The sequence below is a fragment of the Zootoca vivipara genome, chromosome 1 (genome assembly GCF_965207765.1).
Source record: "Zootoca vivipara chromosome 1, rZooViv2.hap1.1, whole genome shotgun sequence".
NCBI lineage: Eukaryota > Metazoa > Chordata > Lepidosauria > Squamata > Lacertidae > Zootoca > Zootoca vivipara.
Genome location: NC_142582.1, coordinates 66,417,849 through 66,439,851, shown reverse-complemented (window position 1 = coordinate 66,439,851; position 22,003 = coordinate 66,417,849). Strand labels below are relative to the sequence as shown.

General features: G+C 38.9%; 1 protein-coding gene across 32 annotated transcripts in view; it reads left to right on the top strand.

Moving 5' to 3' along the window:
- Window positions 1–21,223, top strand: part of STK33 (serine/threonine kinase 33) — a 59,276-nt gene extending 38,053 nt beyond the window's left edge. For 22 of the 32 annotated variants that reach the window (XM_088666945.1, XM_060275865.2, XM_035122896.3 and 19 more), the window contains 7 exons: window positions 4,176–4,260; window positions 6,003–6,078; window positions 10,271–10,383; window positions 10,663–10,748; window positions 16,489–16,752; window positions 17,341–17,424; window positions 19,145–21,223. In XM_088666945.1, coding sequence (XP_088523071.1) covers window positions 4,176–4,260; window positions 6,003–6,078; window positions 10,271–10,383; window positions 10,663–10,748; window positions 16,489–16,752; window positions 17,341–17,424; window positions 19,145–19,327 — 891 coding nt within the window. In that variant the 3' untranslated portion in view covers window positions 19,328–21,223. The remainder of the gene's footprint in view (window positions 1–4,175; window positions 4,261–6,002; window positions 6,079–10,270; window positions 10,384–10,662; window positions 10,749–16,488; window positions 16,753–17,340; window positions 17,425–19,144) is intronic. The other 10 variants (XM_088666922.1, XM_088666970.1, XM_088666902.1 and 7 more) reach the window with 1 other exon arrangement.
- Window positions 21,224–22,003: the final 780 nt, after the last annotated feature.

Below are 22,003 nucleotides of genomic sequence, written 5' to 3'. Positions count from 1 at the left end.
TTCTTGTTGAGTGAAGAGTAGTATAGTTATAGGCCATTTAAAAAGAAATGTTTTTAGAAGTGTACTGTGTTATTCTTATACCTTTTTGGATATAGTTCCAAGCCATTAGCAAGAGTGAGCTGGGGAGCTGTAATTAGTATGAATTATGCATACTGCCAATTTATTTTAAACATTTTAGTAATTTTGAAAAACATACGATGCTTTACATATCAGCCACTTTCTATTTTGTAGACTTTGGATATTATAAGTATTTACTACCTAAACGCATTAAACGTATCAAGAACTTACACTCATTTATTTGTATGGAAATAATTGGAACTTGATGGTTGCTAAATTATATATTACTTTATCCTTACTTAAAATTTTTATTGCTGTTATAAAATGGCTGTGAGGATTGTATAAAAAGTGCATGCTGACATGACACATAGAACTGAAGCACAGAGGTTCAACCTGCAGTAACTAAAGCAGCATACTATGATAAATTGTATTTTGCTTAGAGTGTTCTGTGTGAATCCAAACTTTCCTTTGCACAAGTTCACATGAACATTCCACCAGTCATTTTGCTTCTGAACATGCTTTTGCTTATAGGTGCATGGAGAAATGCACAATAATTCTCGAGCTGGGGGCTGTTTGTGCTGTGCACTGGAAGGGAGAGGGAGAGAGAGGACAGTCATGTTTCCCCTGGCTCTGCAGACTGGGCTGTGACAGCTTGCTGATGTGACTATGCAGCCTTGTTACTTCCCTTCTGTTGGTGTCAATGTGGTACATTCAAGCTTCTGTTTGTTTGTTTTTCCTGGGAAGACTAAAGAGAAAACCCGTTTGTTCTGGCTGCTTTGGGACTATGCTCAGCCTCTGTGATCTTCCTACCCTATGCCTTGTTTTCTTCACCATCCTTCTTCAACATCTTTATCAATGACTTGGATGATGGGCTTAAGGGCATCCTGAGCAAGTTTGCAGATGACACCAAATTGGGAGGGGTGGCTAATACCCCAGAGGACAGGATCACACTTTACATTAAATGTAAAATGACCTTAGCAGATTAGACAACTGGGCCAAAGCAAACAAGATGAATTTTAACAAGGAGAAATGTAAAGTACTACACTTGGGCAAAAAAAATGAAAGGCACAAACACAGGATGGGAGACACCTGGCTTGAGAGCAGTACATGTGAAAAGGATCTAGGAGTCTAGACCACAAACATGACATGAGTCAGCAGTGTGATGCAGCAGCTAAAAAAGCCAATGCAATTCTGGGCTGCATCAATAGGAGTATAGCATCTAGATCAAGGGAAGTAATAGTACCACTGTATTCTGCTCTGGTCAGACCTCACCTGGAGTACTGTGTCCAGTTCTGGGCACCACAGTTCAAGAAGGATACTGACAAGCTGGAACATGTCCAGAATAGGGCAACCAAAATGGTCAAAGGCCTGGAAATGATGCCTTATGAGGAACGGCTTAGAGAGCTGGGTATGTTTAGGCTGGAGAAGAGAAGGTTAAGGGGTGATATGATAGCCATGTTCAAATCTATAAAAGGATGTCATATGGAGGAGGGAGAAAGATTGTTTTCTGCTGCTCCAGAGAAGCGGACACGGAGCAATGGATTCAAACTTCAAGAAAGAAGATTCCACCTAAACATTAGGAAGAACTTCCTGACAGTAAGAGCTGTTCGGCAGTGGAATTTGCTACCAAGGAGTGTGGTGGAGTATCCTTCTTTGGAGGTCTTTAAGCAGAGGCTTGACAGGCATATGTCAAGAATGCTTTGATGGTGTTTCCTGCTTGGCAGGGGGTTGGACTGGATGGCCCTTGTGGTCTCTTCCACTCTATGATTATATGATTCTAGTTTCTCCCAATTTTGAATGTTTCCCCTAAGTGCCATATTGCTGTCACAACTGACACTTTGCTTTGGACTTTGAAATGTGGTTTGACTTCAGTGAGCATTGGTATCCCACAAAGACTATTGTGTGGGTGGGAGGGGGGTATCCTTAAGAGGCCCTAAGGCTTTCAACACCCTAGACCAGCGTACTGGAATGGGGTCTGTCCCACCCACAGGGAAATGGCCAAGGCATGGCTACCCACCTGCATTTGGGTCTCTGTCTACCACCAATATCCCCTCCATACTTTCTTAGTAGTCAGATTAGGCCAGCAGAAACTGAATCCCAGCAGTTGGGCTAGGCAGGAAAAGTCCTATATTCTGGGATATTTATTTATTTACTTATTGACATTTCTATTCCACCTTTCTTCTACCATGGTCTCTCATCCAGGCCCTAACCAGACCCAGAACTACTTAGCTTCAATGAGGTGGTAGCCTCACAGATCTTTATGCCATATAATTTAACTGATACAATTTCTCTTTTTTATTTACTCACTCTATTGTGCTGGTTCCCTTATTTTTCTTCTTCCCAGTCCTACTATGGATATGGTTTTCTGCTATGGCATTATACAGATAGTGGTAGCGGTTGCAGAAGCTCCCAGTCACAGAAGTAGCTGCTGAATATACCCTTGAGCCGCTAGTTTACCTTTTAAGGCAGCATTTTGGGGTAGTGTATAGAATGTTGTACTTGGACCAGGGACATCTGAGTTTGAACCCCCCTGAGCCATAAGGAACACCAGGTGACTTTTGGTCAGTCACTCCATTGCAGGCAAACTTATATTTTAGGGTTGTTGTGAGGATAAAATAGAAAAAACCCTCACATATATATTCCTGACTGCCTTGGAAGGAAATAATATTACTGCATTTCTGCTTGTGATCTCTCACAAACAACTGCAAATAAGTGCAAGGAACAGCTGGTGGACTGGTCCTTGTGTGGACCAGTCATTTAGATAGGAAAAAGTTACCCTTTTTTTAAACACAGAGAACCTCTGTAAGGAAAAACAAAAATGGCATGAAGAAATTATTGTTCTACTAACAACAAAAGCTGTTTTAGAGGGGGGGAAATGCTTCATTGTGCAGTGGAAAAATGTGAAATATTCTGAAACCTTTTTCTGTAGCTTAGCTTTTCAAGATGCTCTCAGGATTCATTAAAAGAGAGGGGAGGGGAAAGGGAGCAAGGTAGTTATTAACTTGTCCTCAGGTATGTTTGTGTATTTGTGTATTTCTGTTGGCACACTCCTGCTCTGTGTGGCAGGTGCACAGCAGAACAGCCCCAGGCACTTCACATCCTTTCTCCTATGCAGTATCCTGGACCCAGTGCACATGTGTGTCTCTTGTTAGGTGCAGGAATAAGCACTATACACAGTGGAGCTTGTACTACTACGGAAGTCAGGCCCCAGGAAAACAAGGAAGGTGGGGGGAGGTAGTAGCTGAATTGGCTGACCAGAAGGAGGGGAGCCACTAATGTTGGCTTTGTGACCAGGAGGACGGAGATGGCAGGAAGGTTGATGTGGTGCAAACAGACCTGCAGAACTGATCTAGTGCCACGCCAACATCCTTGCTGCCTTGCACCTCTCCATATCCCTCCCTAAGTAACAGCATTCCACCAGCCAGGAAGCTCGCATAGCTCCACTCCACCTGGTGAGCTGCTCCTGGATACAAAACCGGGCTGGGCTTCTTCTTCTTCCCTAGTCTCTGCCCTCACATAATAGTGTTCTGGCCGTTGAGGTAGCATTCAGCATTAGGCTGCTGTTGAATAGCAGTCGAGAAGGATGGGTGAGTCTGCCCCAGCTTCACCCCATCCTGTGCACCTGTGGAGTCTCCTCTGTATGTGGAGAGGAAGTGTGTGTCCCAAACACCCAGCAAATCATTTATCTCCTGATTCTTTCCTGTCTGACTTCCTTCCCTCTTGTTGCTGTTCCCCATCTTTATGTCCCCTAATGATCTCATAACTAAAATATTCGGCTTTTTAAAGTGCTTTGATCAGACCCTATAGCAGCACACACTTAGCTTGAATCTCATTAATAAGCTCATCACTTTTCATACGCTCAAATGCTAGTGCAATTTGCAGTGTAAGTATTAAAGTTGTTTAAAACTTGGCTCTGAATATTTATAGGAGGATTGGTGCAGAGCTTTCTCTTCTTTAGGTGTGCTGTTATAGGAGATCATTTGGGAAATCTAGTCAGATTCTGTTAGGTCTCTCTGAAGTGGTTTTGCAATGAACAATGAGCTCTTCAGAGGAATAAAAGAGTTGCAACTACATACCAGCAGAGAATTTTCAAGACAGTTGAGTTCTGTTTCCTGTAGGTGACTGATTTTGGTTTAGCTGTACAAAAGATGGGAGGAAGCGAAAGCATGTTCCAGTCTACCTGTGGGACTCCTATCTACATGGGTAAGTTCAGTGCTCATATGGTAGGATTCCCATTTAGTTTCATCACATGAAAGACTGGCATTTGAATGGAATAAAACTTTATTTTGTAGCCCACAGTCTGTGAATAGGTGGTTTCCATCTGTTTAGATGTATATATACAATGTCTTTATTTTGCCCATTGTTGCTTTGGCATAATAATAATAATAATAATAATAATAATAATAATAATAATAATAGGACAGGAAGTGTCAAGCCCCAAACAGAATGCCCTGAACAGATGCACCCTACACTGCAATATTTTGTTGCAAGGCCCCACTTGTTTCATATAAATTACTATCTTTGCATTGGCTCAGCAGGCAAGGACATTGTGAAGCTGCATACAGCTTGTTATGGTGACTTTTTGATCTAAAAATCAGTATTGTGTGTGACAATCCTCTCTGTAATTGGCTTTTCTATTCTGTATTTTAAGCTATGTTGTTGACCTGGGTTTGATACCATACATCAGGTTTCCTGCCTTGTTATGACCCTTGGTTTAAAACCAAGACTGATCCAATAGCTGTGATATTATAATAACATGTCAAAATGAGATTTTATGCTCTCTTAGCAATTGCTTTACAGCTTCAAAGCAAGAGCTGAATGTAGTAAGAGGATGTTTTCTGCTAGCTGTGACACACACTAAATAAGTTTTGAAGGCCAGCCCGTTGGTTATGTAACACATGCTAAACTAAGACAATTAAAGTAACTTGCTCCAGTGAAACAGATGAAGTACTGATGCATGAGTATTTACCTTGCCCTTTTCTCTGAGGTGGAATGTCCTTGGCAGACAAAGAGAACTAACATTGTACTAGAGGACAGTAGATTAGGCCTTAAGCAATTGTTTAAAGTGTATTGAAATCAAACACAGAGAAATCAAACATTTTATTTGTGTATGCAGCCCCTTCACTCCTCTCTTCATGTTATGCAGCTGTGAAACCGGAGAGTCTTTTCATGTGTTGTCCTAACTGAGATAATGTGGTTACCCACTTTGGAAGAAGTAGGTTCTTAAACAAACTTTGAAACTGGTGACTGTAATTTCCTGGTTTGGAGAAATGGGAAACTTTGGCTAATTAGAAACTATTTGGATTAATTGTGGCCAACAGAAAGGGAGCTGTGAAAGGGCAGCATGTGCAGGTAAAAGGTTTGTGCAAATCTCCATATAGTAACCTGATATGTGATCATCTGAGCCAAGCCAGTGATTAGTGAGAACATTTAATGTACATTTTTCAATCGTAGGACATGTATAAATATATAAAACAGATAATTTGAAGCCATATTTTTATTTCCAAAAGCATGTTTATTTTTTAAATTGATGTTACCCATTTTCAGATTTGTCCTAAATGAATATTTAAAGAACCCTTTCTGTATTTAAATCCAGCATATAACCTTATGCACTACACTTGTTTACCAAATGGAAATGTGTTTATGTGGTGTCATGAAGCATTTGCTATCAGTATTTTATAAGCAACGTTTTCTCAATTTATAACTGGAAAGAAAACCAATAATGCAATTACTTAGCCACAATGTCATCATTCCTAAATGATCAAAGTGAGGACACATCAGCATGAATTGTTAAGGGCTGTACATTATTAATCTCAACATCTGCTGCTTTTCTTTTTTGCTTCAGGGAGGAATAAAGTATATCTCATCAGCACATGCTTTGTTTTAAGCATTCTAAAAGTAATTTTTTTGTATTATTAATAATATTCTTTCTGCTTGGTTGGCAGCCCCAGAAGTGATCAGTGCACATGACTATAGCCAACAGTGTGATGTTTGGAGCATAGGTGTCATCATGTATATGCTGTAAGTAGCTTGTAACATTTATATAAAATGAAAATATCCATCATAAAGAAGGTAATTTTGTATTTAATCTTTCCTTTTGAAATAAAATAAAATAAAATAAAATAAAATAAGGGTTGTTACTTGGTTTGGCTACTAGCTGAAATTATTCATTGCTTAGGTTGTCTTTCTCGACTCCTTTTTAACAGGATTGGTTAATCTTTTCAGTACAATTACACCTCAACTCTAGACACTTTTTCAAGTAGGTGTGTTTAGGATCAAAGCTTTAGAATGTACATGTCTAGGCAGCGTGGAGGATCAGAATGTTATTGACAGTATCTTTTTAATGAAAAATAAGGTTTCATGAAAATGTGGTCCATTCTTTCTGTCAGTGTTGGCGTAGACTTGACAGCACTGGGAACCACTTGCCATAGATGCCACTGTTCAAGGCATTTGCTTACACTGTCTGCCCATTGTACTGCACAATTTTATATACAGTGGAACCTCGGTTTATGAACACCTCGGTTTATGAATTTTCGGTTTATGAACGCCGCGGACCCATCTGGAACGGATTAATTCATTTTCCATTACTTTCAATGGGAAAGTTTGCTTCAGTTTATGAACGCTTCAGTTTATGAACAGACTTCCGGAACCAATTACACCCATGCTTCAGTTTATGAACGCTTCAGTTTAAGTACTCCGCGGACCCGTCTGGAATGGATTAATCCACTTTCCATTACTTTCAATGGGATAGTTTGCTTCAGTTTATGAACGCTTACTCCACAGACTGTCTGGAACGGATTAATTCTCTTTCCATTACTTTCAATGGGAAAGTTCGCTTCAGTTTATGAACGCTTCAGTTTATGAACAGACTTCCGGAACCAATTGTGTTCATAAACCGAGGTACCACTGTACGGTGTCCAGTGATTTTTAGACATTGTTAAAAATTTAAAATTTTTATTTTTAATGACTTACTATATTTGAAGAGTACAACATATCGTATAATAGAAGAATACAGTAAGAGAAACAAATTATTCCAGATATACCAGTAAATTTGAGGGTGTTCCTTTAAATCATGGCCTTAATACTTAATTTATGTCATATGGATTGTAATTTCTATATTTCCTGGATTAATGACAAAACATTCTCACTCCGTGTGTGTGTGTGTGTGTGTGTGTGTGTGTGTGTGTGTATCTATATCTATATCTGTATATGTACACATCTACTTTACATGGCTACACATACCAGTACCATATACACACATACGTATATACAATTCTACCACTTAGGTAGACTGTTATTTATGTGTAATACATACTCCTGGGTATATGCTGCTTAAATAAAAAAGTTTTATGATTGATTTTAAATGTTTTTACTTCTCCAGTTCTTGTAATCATTCATATGTTTTAATAGAGTAATTCAAAATAATCTAAAACCTCCATTTGATTGTGGGAGTAATGAATTTATTCTGTTATATTTTATTTGTTTGTGCGTAAGAGAAAATGCTCAGATTAAGCAAACAGAAGCTGAAATGTTGTATGTATTTTTTTTTTAAAAAAAAACCATTAAGAAAAAAAACCATGTGGCATGTGGATCCAGGTTTTAAAATATTTTTCCTTTAATGAAACCTTTCAACTAAGCAAACCAAAAGCGAAATTGTGGCTGAGGATTGTATCCAATCCTGCTGTTCCACTCGTGTAACATACTTTTGCTTGCTCAACTGAACTCACTTCTCCCATCTCTCCTGTCACTTGCACACGCTCAAGATCTGTCCCAGAGGGTTGAGGGCCCCCTCCCCCCGGAGCATATTTTGCAGTTGTGCAGGTTGAGAAAATGAAGGGAAAGTCCCAGTGTTTCAGGGAACTCTGCTTACACAGTGTAAGATACAACCCAGAGCCCCTTTGATGTGGAGAGAAAGACTTTCCTATCAGCTCTTCTTGGCTAAAAGTGCTACTTTGGGCAAAACTTGAGACGACAAAGGGAGTAAGCCTTCCTACCCCCGCCTCCCCCTGTGTAACCAAACTGCTCCCAGCAGTGTTGGGTTCTGATAGGTTAACTAGCAACAACATCTCTGTTCTGAACAAGTGCAATCAGAGGAAGAACATGATTCTTACCTAAGCTTATGCAGTGGGGGGGGGGTGTATCACTCCCCCACCTATTGTTCCTTCAACTCCTTCAGTGTAGCTTTTCTGCATACCATAATATAGATTGAACAGCTTTATTGCTTTTCTTTCTTTTAATTTGTGGCACAAACTGTGTTCTACAAACTTTTTAATGCTGAGGCAGTACCAGTTTTATGGCCATACTTCACAGTATTAATGTTGCCGCTGAAGAAGTCACATTTACACAGTATAGCACAGCTGAATGCATTATAAATTGGGCTGGGGTAACTGAAATACCTGATTGGCCAATAAGAATTCCATGCTGTTTCTGCAATTTGCACAATTCACAGGCCTTGTAAAAACACAGAGCAGTGAATTGTGCTGATTGTAGTCACAGCTCAGGACTCCTGACATTATACTTTAATTAACATATAAATATTTTAAATTAGCATTTTATAATCACAATAGTATTATAACAATGCAACATTATATTACACTTCATCCAGATGACAGTTAAAAAAACGCAAACATACTGCCTAAGTATTACATAGCTGCCAAGTTTTCCCTTTTCTCGCGAGGAAGCCTATTCAGCATAAGGGAAAATCCCTTAAAAAAAGGGATAACTTGGCAGCTATGGTAGTAATAGAATCCACTTCACACCCCTTTTATTGCTCCAAATGGTATTCAAGAGATATATAAGATATGTGTTTAATTTTCACCCAGTTTTCATAAGCAACACACCCTACTATTGTTAGATGGACTTTTGAGCCAGGATGTCTAAGTGAATGCTTAATGTTGCCATTGTTACATGACGTTCCCTGTAGCTGAATGAGTTTGCATTGACCTTCTAGCTACCAAAGCAATGACAAAAGTGCAGAGGCATGACGTATCTTAACAAGTGCTTATCGGTTAGAATTGGCTTTATCTTGAGCTACCTTGGAAATCCAGGCCTTAAGTTTTGATACATTTGTTCAGATTTGTTGAATTTTTCATGTGATGTGTTTGTATAATAGAATAATGCTGCTGTGGTGCTTTTAATGGAATGTATCTGTAATTTGCTTGCCATTTCTCTTTTAGCATAGGCCAGTAAAACAACAAGCAATTATGTTTTTATTGAGCTCCTTGTGGGCTGTGTTTGGCTTAGTTTCATAGACCACAAGTTCTACCACAAGGCGCATAGTAGCATTTTATGTGGCCAATATTTACAAAGCAGCTATGCTTCCAAACAGGATTGAAGCAAAAATTCTCCCAGTTTCTCTGGAACAATTTCAACAGTGTTGAAATAACACTATTTTTTTTAATGCCTATGAAATATTTTCAAATTCTTTATCCTCTGTTAGGTTTGCTTGCCATCAAGTGATATAACCATGTAGCCAAAGCTGATTGGCCAAATATCCATACACTGTATGATCCTTGATTGCCCAAAATCATCTATGTGACTTCTTCTGGAATAAGTGCTGTCACATTCTCAATAGACTTTATTTAACCTCAGTGACATAATCATGTAGCCCTCAGGTCACAAGTCTTTTTGGACCAGAGAACACATTTTGATTTTTGAGAGTGCTGGGAATGCCAGTCACAAAGTGGCTGCCACAGGAGCATGGCAGAACGCAAATTAAAGAGGCCTAGAAAATAGAACAGAAGTAGGAAAAGTACATTGCCACTGCCATGTATTGGGGTCACTGGCAGCAACTATAGGGGGCCCTGGGTGCCAGGGCATCCATATTTTTTGTGTGGGTGCTCGGCACTCACACTGTGAGGCCTCTGATGTGACTTCCAGTGCTTTGTGAGGCCCGAAAGTTGCATTGGAGGCCTTGCACGGACTTGGAGGTCGCGATTTTGTATGTTTCAGAAAACAAAAATGTTATATAGAATTTGAATGTTTATATAGAGAAAAAGAAACAATGTACATTCATTTTAAAAGCAACAATGGAGATACAATAACCTGGCTTAAACTCCTATCCAAAAGAATTGCAATGTGAAGAACAGCTTGCCTATTCTAGACTAGACTTGCAGCCACCTCTCAAATCCTCACGGGGCTTCTATCTTTTAAGCATATATGTGTACTAATCAGAATATAAAGCATCCTTCCTTTTTTGCTTCCTGCAAAACAGATTATGTGGTGATCCACCTTTTATGGCAGGCTCTGAAGAAAAGCTTTTTGAACTTATAAAGAAAGGAGATATTCATTTTAAACATTCAATCTGGGATACAGTCAGTAAGGCTGGTAAGTAGGCAACTGTACGATAAAAACAAACAACAACATCCCCAGCATGAAATTCAGCAAATTGTTGCAATATTTTGACCTTTTTATTACCATTAAGTACTGTGTTTTCTCATAAATGTAAAATTGATGCTAAAGAAAATTCACAGAACTGTTGCCATGAATTAGCTTCACAGCATTAGAGGTAAAATACTCTGTTGGATTAAAGCACTCAGAGAAAACTGGGAGATGTGTTTGTTAGCAGCTAACGGAAATGAGGTTTACGAGTCTTTCTCTTTATAGCCAAAGCTGTGTTAGAGCTGCTTCTGAGAGTAGACCCTGCCCACAGAATGACTGCTAATGAATTGCTTCACATCCAGTGGATAACAGTAAGTTGCTGTTGTTTTTCTTTTTTTAAAAAAAACTAAACTAAATATTTGCCTTATTTTTCTTTTTATTTGTGAAAATGCCCCCCCCCCCGATAATAGCCATATCCCAATTTTCCTGAAGGCTCTACTACGTTCCAACAAGTAAGATGGTAAGACATTCGTCATTTGCCTTATATGCATCTAGATTGTACTTACAGCATTTGGTGTATCTGCCAGTATATAAACAATGACGTCACTGTGAGGGCTTACTGGGCTTTTATAGACTGGGTAAGCAGGAACAAAAATCCGGGCCACAAATTATTACACTTCTCCTTCTACTCCCTCCAGATTCTGCCAATTCTTCATGACCTTTCTTAGTGTAGTTCCAGTTGTCAGAATTCTGATCCAGACACCAAGTTGCATATTCCATCTGTGTACATGCATACTCATTTTATTGTGCTTCACTTTGATACACTTTGCAGAGAATGGTCCTTTTCTGGCCACAGGAGTGGAGTTGGCTAGGGCTAGAACTGGGTCCGCCCCCCCTTCTGTCCCTGCAGCCAGGGAAGCCTGACTTAATAGACTACAGTATCATGTAAACATATCTTTTCACTGGGAAACAAAACAAAAAAAGTGAGACTTGCTTTATTATGATATTCGCTTTATTGCAGTCGTCTGGAACCAAACCCGCAATATCTCCAAGGTATGTGTATATATTTTTGTTAACTGAAAGCATAAGCAGAATCAAGGGCACTATGCACAGGGAACCTCTCTTGCAAACTTCATTTAAATGGAGTGCATGGATGGTTGTTCCCCAAAGCAATTGTATCTACATTTAAGCAAGCAGTGTAGGTACACTACAGTATGAACACTCTGCAAAACAAATATTATTTTCCCAGTATATATGAAGTTTTGGTGATTACAGAGGTTCGGTGATAATAATGGAAGCAATTATTTAAACAACAACAATAATATAGAAATGAATAAGATGTTATGCGCTTTTGATTACTTTTCCAGACTTTACACATTTCTATTTGTTCCAGTCCATTTCTAGCAAAGGTTTCATTCTAAGGCTCCCCTTCCCCATGAAGAACAAGATCAGCTTTGTTAGTGAGATGTTTAATAATGGAATGTTGTTAACTGTCTTACATAGGGCAGCCTAGTGTTAACAGAACTTAACAGTTCTCTGCTTTCCTTGTGGACTGGGCAGAATCTTCAGGAGGTGGGATCCATGTATGGTGCTAACTAGGTCTTCCAGAAATTCCTGGGAGCTTCTACACTATCACAAGGCTTCTGGGGAAGAAGCAGGGCTTACCTTGGCCTCAAAAGGAGGCCCTGATTGTGGGAATAAGTCTGTTCTTGTCCATGGCTTCACCATGCATGCACCCTCCCTCCCTCGGAGTTAAGACATTTGCTGGGAACTTGTTTGGTTTCCCGGAAAGGAATTTTGCTTGTATCTCATTGGCCCATAATGTGAGGTTTTCACCTTCATCTCAGCAAGAGCTGTTTACATTGTTAGGTGTTCATCTTTTGTTTTCTCTGTCACAACTTGAGCAGGATAAGGCATTGGGCCAATACCATTATTATAGTGGGGACTTGGAGGCGGTGTTTCAGTCCTCAGCCCTGGCTTTAGCAAGGCAAGCCTTTCACTGTTTGTCCTAGGTTGCCAGCTAGAACTCAGATGCTTGTTCCATAGCATGTTGAGGATTGTTATGTTGGCAGCCCACAGGAGGTGGCCCCTGCAGATGGGCTAGGGGCACCGCCTTAATATAAAAGGTGAGATCCCTGCTATCCAGTCCTTGCCCTGTGCCTAGCCAACTGCACGTACTTGCTGTAATCTATTTTCACCCATATCTGGATTGTCCTTATCCAGTTGTCCTTTCTTTTATCTTTGGGGGTTAGGCACTTCATGCATGGTACACAGCTTTAGGGTTTGCAATCACTGAAGCTTTCAGAGCATTTGACAGAGGGATAGCTGTTGAAATGACAAGCATTTGGGCAGAATTATCACAGAATTCTATGAGGTGCTATTTTATGTAAAGTGTTAATTCAAAAATCTGTGGGTGATTGGCTATCCTTTAGAGCAGAGATAGCAATGGTTAAAAGCTTCTGTCAGTGTTATTTTTCTCCATACACTGCTGCAAACAAATTGAAATTATGTTGCATCTATTTCTGGATTATTTTTTCATAATTGCTATAGTTCTTTTCTTGTTCTCTTTACCCAAATAAACAGCTGTCTATTTATCAATAGGATTGGTTGTTAGATTTTTTTTTCTTGTGCCCACAGATGGACTAAAGGTCTTGTTTGTTAGATGTTTATAATTAAATTACTCCCACCCACCTCAGTTCCTAAATTTATGTAAGAACTCATTATGTTAATGCACAAAAGTGTTTAGAGATACTAGGGTAAATGTGCATTTCACGAGTGCCTCAAATATTTCATATTCATATTTGCTTCTGTGTAATCTGAGTTTCACTCTTACTAACGCATAGTCTTCTAGTTTCTAAAACTAAGCACACTGCTTCTCAGTTCAGCAAGTTGGTCCATACTGCACATGATGGAACGCTTTGTCACTAGTGGGTGTTTCTTCAATTCATGAATAAATTCAGCACTTACATTTTCAACTACTGAGGCTGCTTCTCCTTCCTTTTGCCCTCCATTTGGCCCTTTTGATCACACAAGTGTATTCTCCAGTGTGTGGCCTATCCCTCACAAAATAATAATAAAAATCATCACCAGTTAACTGACCATTCTGTGTGAATATTCATTTATTTTTCATCACACACAAATACCGTAAAAGGTTCTTAAACTATGCCTTACTTTCGGAACATTTTCTCCAACAAACCTTTATTTCTCTCCGGAAGCTGTGGTGTGGGAGTACTGCCATTCAGAACAGAGTCTAGCAGAGATCACAGAATGGAAAATGTGTTTCTGACATACGTTGGGTGCCACATGATGGAGGGGCACACTGTTCCCTTCTATGCCTTGAATCTCACTGACATGCACTCCCTTAAAATATGAACATAAAAAGCTTGAAGGAAAGACAAAAGAAAATGAAACAATCTAAAAGGCAACCAATTAGTAATCCTCCACTTTCCCCACAATCAGCACCAGATGCTAGCCAATTAAACTCAACAGGTGCTCAAATGAGGCAATACAGACAATTAACTTAAGTGGTTCCACTTTCTTAAAAACTGTCAGAACACAACCACCCCATTTCATGTGCTATTTAAGTATTTGTAGCTCTTTAAAACATAGTGCTTTTTTTTCCCTGAGGCCACAACTCAGCCTCTTATTTTGTAGGTGCGATTTGGTGCACTTAGAAATTTAATTACCTGAATGTGCTTGCAAATAAGGTAGTTATTTGGATGTCTGCAACATCAATTTGTCTACAGTTAATTACAGATGTAAATTTGCACCTGCAAAATTGGAGTCCACATCTGAAAATCATTCTATAAATTTAGAAGGACTGGGAATACATTACCCTGATTCATGTAGAACTAATTCTCTCTGTGCATGGCTATCTAATCCCAACCTCCACCACTCAGAAACAACATACACATACATACCTTGTGCCAAAACCATAGGAAGGTAAAGACTGAAATATGCTGTTAATAAAAACAATATACGGTAGTATTGCGGTTAGAAAAGAAGGTGTAAATCTAGTTATATTGATTGGAATGTATGGATCCATTGTCCTTTTGATACATTTCTTTAAATGGAAAATATTCACACACGTTATTTTTAGACACATACATGCAAACTTTTAAAATCATAGTGCTTGGGTTTTTTTAAGAACAAAGTATTTCTTGCTTAAAGCATTAGGCTGAATGCTTGTATCTCTTAAAGATACTGATCTTCACTTTGAATTTATTGGGTTCAACATCCATGGGGGAGATTTTCCCCACAACAGATCAAACACATGATCTTTCTTTAAGTGGGCCCACACTCATGACTTTCCTGTTCCAGTCTTAAAGAAGCTGATGCTGATACATGATAGAGAGAAGACAAAGCAGCTACAAGGCTGCTTTTACATTTATAGTCCTTGCTCCTCAGTGTGTTGGGAGGGGGGTAACTGCTAGTTTCAAGTAGACAGGTATTATACCCCAGAGACTTTCAGAACCAAAAGCTTATAAAGACTCAAAAAAGTGAAGAAATTCATTGGGAGAAAAACCACTAAAAATAGTGCTTATTTATATATTTAAGATCCATTTATTTCTATGGAAATGGATATGTGCCCATAATGAGCATTACACAAAGACAAGAATGGGTCTGTAAAGCCAAATAAGTTAATGCATAAGAACACAATGCAAGCCTTGCTCAAGTTCTTTACTGAAACATTTTTGGCATGAAATTGAAGTGGGAGGGTGTGTCCTCCTCTCTCCACCATGATTATAATTGCTTGTTGCCTAGGTTGTTGCTTAAGAAATCTGTTTTTAAAAGACCTTATATTAGGTCTTTTCCTATGTGATCCAGTCATAAGCCATATTTACGTCATTAAACCACATAGCCAATTGGATTTGGTTACAATGATAATGTCACAAAGTTAATTCAGAATAAGGACATAAAGCAGTCTTGTCACTCTGAATAGTTGTTGAAGAAAAATAAGTAAAGCTGTTTTTACTCCTGTTCTTGGTTCCACTCCACAGAAATTACTATGAATGGAACCAGTTTTCACAGGAGCAAAAATATGTTCACCCAAACCTCTTTTCGTGTTTTTGGCTCAAGTAAAAAAAACAACCAAACATTTAGGATTCCATAGAACAGACACCCCCAAACTGTGGCCCTCCAGATGTTTTGGCCTACAACTCCCATGGTCCCTAGCTAACAGGACCAGTGGTCAGGGATGATGGGAATTGTAGTCCAAAACATCTGGAGGGCCGAAGTTTGGGGATGCCTGCCATAGAATCTGCATTTGTGGGCATCAAAGTATCTGATACCATATGCTGCAGCTTGTTTTGTCTTTCTAGTATTGTTTTTTTTATAAAAAAAACCTCTACCTCTTTTCCTTTGCCTGGCTTTAGTAGACACTCGTTGCTGCTGTGGCATGAAAATAATAGTTACATTTTCCTGTTAATCAGAAATGCTTCTGAAACTTCTAGGTGACTAGGATTTTGTGCTTGACAACTTTGTGGAGCTTTGTTGGGAAAACAGCTTGCCATCAGGCAGGCAAAATCATTTTCAGATTTTATTGGACTTGCATACTTGTGATAGAGAATCAATAATAATAATAATAAATTTTATTTATACCCCGCCCTCCCCAGCCAAGACTGGGCTCAGGGCGGCTAACACCAGATATAAAACAATTGATTAAAATACAGCTTAAAAACAAGATTAATGAAGGATCAGAGGGACTGCCAAAGCAATTGACTTTCTATTAAGTGTACCAGTGCTATTTTTAATTGCCTACAGGTAGGTATTCCACCTTGCCATCTCAAGAAGTAGGTGTAAGGAGGACCAAAAAAAGGTGCCACCTAGGATGAGGTATAGATGGCACCAGCTGTTTTTAGAATGTTCTGGCCAACAAGAAGAGGAAATGGATCCAAATGTGCTACAATATAATTCCCAATGTAAAACTCTTCATTATCATTATTTTGTGGGGAGAAAATCAGTTTGTTTGTTTTTTAAAAAAGAGGAGCTTTCTCTCTTTGGACTTTTATAATGTGCTATAATGTTCTACAACCTGTTTGAAAGAATTAATGAAACACCTTGGCTTCCAGAAATAAAGACCTGGACATAAATGGTTCATTACTTCTTTAGGGTGAAACAGACATTTCCCCAAGGCCATGTAATGTCCTAGAGTTGATGAAGAAGTGGAATAACGACATCAACACTGACAGTAAAGAAGTAGACCTTCTGGAAGTTGAACTGAATGGTGCATCATCAACTTCACAACAAGATATTCATGAAGAACATGACAGACTTACTAGCAGCAATGGCAACTTAGAGGCCAGTATAGAAACAGAAACAGAGAGTGGGAGCAGCAAATCCTCCACGCCGACAAAACAAGTAAAAGTTAACCTGGTATTTCTAAGATTAAATCAATCTTAGGGGTGGGGCACCTCAGTCCCGGGAACCAAATGTGTCTCTCTAGGAATCTCTGTCTGGCCCTTAGGACTCTCCCTGGGCCACACCTGCTACTGGACCTGCTTTGCAGCCTCCTTAAGTGTTTTTGTTTGGCTGGAATGTGTCTTCAAACTCTGATAAATGCTTCTTGCTTTCCCTGATGGAAATAGAGAGGGTGTGTGAGTTTTGTATGGAAACTCACCTAATGTACACAAGTAAAATTCACATTTGTTCCTGTGCACACTTTTGCCTCTGGCCCTGCCTCTCATTGGTGTGTAGCCCTTAGAAGTTTGCACAGAAGGGCAGCCATTAGGCTGAAATAATAATAATAATAATAATAATAATAATAATAATAATAATAATAATAATAATACTATACCCTGTCCATCTGACTGGGTTGCCCTCCCCTGAACTAGATAATAGCATAGAGCAGTGCTGGTAAAGGCAAGGTTTGTGTTAAGGAGAATCAAAGTTTATGAATCATAGTTACTTTTTACAGAATGTTTACAGTTACTTTTTTACAGAACAACATGTATTCTTTTTCAGACTCGTAAGAAAAAACACCACAGCAACACTTTACCAAATGGGACAACGAGGAAGAAAAGTTCACATAACAAGTCAACTTCCAATGTAAGCATATTTCTAAAATCGGCCGCTTTCTCTTAATTGAAGGGTCATTTCAGCTATGTGTTGGCTCCCATGTAAGTACTTTAGATGCTTCTGCAGTTATTATGGTTTATATGTCAATGCCCTGAGTCCCACGATAAGAAAAGGGAATTGGGGCACTTGCATGTAGAGCTCCCATTAGTGGGTGCTGGTTCATACCTAGGTGTCTAGGAGCAAGCATAGTGGCCGTCTCATGCAGTCCCAGCATCTTAACCAACAGCACACCAAGAGGCTAAATAAAACTGCTCAATCATTTAGAGGATTTGATTCTAACAAAGCAGATTATCTTCTAATTTATAGAGGTTGGTTTAGTTAAGTAGCTTCCATATATCAATTTGTGTGATTTACAGTCTTTTTTTAATTGGTAACTGCTTTCTCACTGTTCTTGGTGTGTAAACTTGGTGCAGAAGTTTTCATTATGCTAGCCTTCAAAACCTTCCTTGCTGCAGTCTTTGTGGTGCCGTAGTTCTTGCCACTACAGAAATACTTTGCAAAGTAGAGGGCGTTAATTTCAGTCCTATAGATTATGTCATCAGGAAGGGAATTCTGCTAGCGTGGGCAAAGATGTGATGAAGCTATCAAAGTTTCCAACATTTAGGGCTTTTTAATTTCAGGAAAAAAGGCAAGTATGTGGGGGACATGATAGAGGTGAATAGAATTATGCATTGTGTGGAGAAGGTGGGTAGGGAGTTTTTCTGCCTCTCTCATAATACTAAAACTCAAGACCATCCAATGAAGCTGAACATTGGAAGATTCAGGACAGACAAAACAAAGTACTTCTTCACATAGTGCATATTTAAACTAAGGAATTCATTCCCACAAGATATAGTTGCAGCCATCAATTTGGATGGCTTAAAAGACTGGATAAGTTAATGAAGGATAGGGCTATTGGTGGCTACTACCCTTGATGGTTGTATTCTGCATCCAGTGTTGGAGGCAGTTCTGAATTCCAGTTGTTGAGGTTTAAAAAGATACGGAGAGTGCTATCACATTCTGGTCCTGTTTGTGGGCTTTCCATAGACATTTGGTCAGTCAGTATGAGAACAGGGAGTTGGACTAGATGGGCCCAATAGAATTGTAGAGTTGGAAGGGACACAATAGTCATCTAGTCCAACCCCCTGCAATGCAGGAATCTTTTGCCCAACGTGGGGCTCAAACTCACGACCCTGAGATTAAGAGTCTCAAGCTGCTTTGGTGATGCAATATTGCATAGTTCCTTCTGTCTGGGACTGGAGTGTGATGGAGTACAAAGTCAGGGTCTGCTGCAGCTTGTTCTGTCATTCTATTACTGTTTCTTTACCTCTTTTCCTTTACCTGTCTTTAGTACACATTCATTGCTGCTGTGCTCTTCCTGGTACTTTTTGAGCATCTGGGAGCTTTTAGGCCTATTGGTTTTTAGCTTACAGAATATGGTTCTGTTGAGTAGTTAGAAGAGGATTCTTCCCACTCCTAACACCATGTATTAATAAGAATGCTGAGTCAAATCTGATTTGCTTTATTGCAACTAACGTAGCTCCAGACAAAGTTGTCTTCCTAATGACATTGTATAACTGATCAGAAATCAGAAATTTCTACTACAATTTGAACAAGCATCATCACATGGCTGTTTCTTTCTCCTATTAATACATATGATATCAAATGTATCCTGTGTAAATTTGTGTTCTTGGTGTTGTTTGTTTTTAAGATTCAGACTGGTGGAAGTGGGTCGGTGTCTCCAGGATCAGCTGCTAGACGGATGCAGGATAGTCAAGAGAAGAAAACTGAAATGGAAAAGTCTTCTTTTTCTCTGAGTCATGGGTCTCCAAGCAAAAGTTCACACAAATCAGCTACCCTTAGTGGCCTACTCAAAACGAAAAAGAAATCTTAGGCCGTATCCATCAACTCAAAATGAAGTTCTTATGAAGTAACTTGTGCCGATGCCAAAATGTGGCAGCTTTATAAAAAGGACCAATGTAGCCTGAACTCTTTTGCCATTTTTTGTTGTTCTGAGATCTATAATCATCAAGAGAACTCTAGCTTCACAGTAGTGCTGATAAAAGTTCTGAAGCAGTGTGAATTCCTAACCTATGTGAGGGCATCCACTGGTCATATTACTTTCAGAGCAAGAGCACAGAATTGTGTAAAAATCTGTCTTTTATTTATTGTATTGTTCAGGCAAACGACTGGTTTCTTTCAATCTACTTTCTATATTTTTCCTAAATTTGCTTTGTATTGTCACAAACGTTTGTTGCGTGGGAGAATAAGGAGCCAAAATATGTAATGGCTAGGTGGTATGTATGTATGTATGTATGTATGTATGTATGTATGTATGTATGTATGTATGTATGTAGATTGTGCTTATAACCCTGTAGGCATTATAACTTGTGTACCAAGGTCAATGGATTTTGTTTCTGATATTTTTATGGCACTTTAGTTTGCTTAGAAAAAATACTTTAAACATTCTTAGGTATTATGAAAATTGCTGAGGTTCATATTGCTGCTAAAACTCTTGTGTGTTTAAATAAAACAGATCTTAGAAAAATAATTTTCATATGCTAGTTAATCTTCATTTTTGAAAGGATGGATTGTGCTGCAGAAGAATCATATTTTTGTAATATGATTCTTTTCTTTTAAAGATAAAGCTCTTTTGCTTAAAGTTGTTTCATTAGATTATTCTTGAATGCTTACACTTGACACATTTTGCACTGTGAATTATTCAGGCTGTCAGGCTGAATATTTGTATAGTGGTCTCAGCCATATGCTTGTATAACATTTGGTTCTTTTCAAACTTTTGTGGAAAATTTAGTGTAGCTCTTCCCATGATTGCACGCAACTGTGGGTCCACAGTTTATGCAGAAACACCAAGTACTTCAGTGAATCCTGTGAATGAAGCAGATTTCATTCTTCTTCTGTCACCTTCCCAAGATGATTATGCAGGGCATTGCCAAGGGCCCAGTTCCATGTAAGCTGCAGGTTCCCCAGAGGTTTCTAGTTCCTGGGACCTGCAAGTGATTTAATGTGGGCATGCTGTCACTTAGACTTTTCAAGCCAATGATGGCATTTTAGATGTTCACAATATCATTTTGGTTTTAATTTGTACGACTTGATAAATAATTTGATCTGTCCAGATAAATAGTTGGATACATCCAAACTTTCCCCAAATATGCATGGGTGATAAGGAGGTTGCCTGTTTCTACTTCAAATCTTGATGTCTTACATTTACTTCATGGGAAGAATTTAATATTTTACTATTAATGTGTATTAGTAAAGTTACTAATGTTATAACCCCCCCCCCAAAAAAACACACACATTCAGGCTTGTCCCAGATACTGGATCTGACAGCCTCTCTAGTTTGATATGAAATGGTCAGAGTATCTTAAAAAGTTGAACTAGCTTTCCGAGTCTCCTGACAGAGGTGCAATAGGTCCCTTTTGTTCTAAAAGACCAGATCTAGTTGGCTATTAGCTCTTGGCACCAGTTATTTTCCTTTAGTCAGATAATTGCTTGTAGGGTATGCCAGGACGTGCTCTATTAGAGCTGCAAAGGTATCATTAGCCAGCCTCAGGTCAATCCTACCTGATCGCAGGACTGGCTTAGTTGCAAACTGACTATGTAGCGTTAAGGTCGGTTCTATTTTGTGTTCAAATAAATCCTTGACTATTGTAAATGGAGTTTTAATGACTGGGGCTGATATATACTGTGCCCTTTGCTCTTTTGTACCCTGCACCCAGGGATATATAGAATTTTCAATAAAAGAAAATATGGCAGTCACTTTACCTCACAACTGGGAGGACTTGTTTACGTACTTATTTAAATACATAACTTTTGCTTTGTTATGATGAAACTTTGGGTAGCCTCTTCAGTGCACTGCTTTTATAGTGGCTAGTATCTTGGTTTTGAAGTTGGAAAATCCAGGGCCAAATCGCCATTTACCTTGAAGCTTATTGGAGCATCCTTGGGATTGTCACTCTCTCTTAGTGCTGCAGTGAAGTTATGGAAGGAAGGAGGGGGTAGGGATGCAAAAGTTAACACCACACCACCATATAGTCAAGAAGCTTTGCCCCCTTAAAAGTATCTAAACCTTAGAGCGCTTTATATTAAAATGACAGCTTGCCTATGCTAATGCTTGTATAGTTTGTAGTCAGTTGCACCACTGGGAAAACTGGAGGAAAGTACCCAATCTGACAAGGCCTTAATCAACAGCAGTCTGATCCTTTAAAAATGCAATACTAGTTCATTTGTTCTGCCTATCTGCATGAAAATTTGATAGATACAATCACCTTGAAGAATGTTTCAAATATTCATGTTATCTAGAGATGCAACAGAGAACCTTTCTACTTATGTTTTAAAAAGGGGGCCTGTGAGCCATGCAAGTAGCTTTCACAAGTATTAGATTTGTTACATAGTAGAATTTTACTAATGACGCATTGAACCTAGTTAGTGAAACAGCTGTGGCTGGCTTTTACAAATGTATTTATTTTGTAGGATGCATATTTCCTGCCCACGCTCAGTGCTACACAAGAAAGAAATGAGATACATGAAAATGCCAAGCTAAAACGACTGT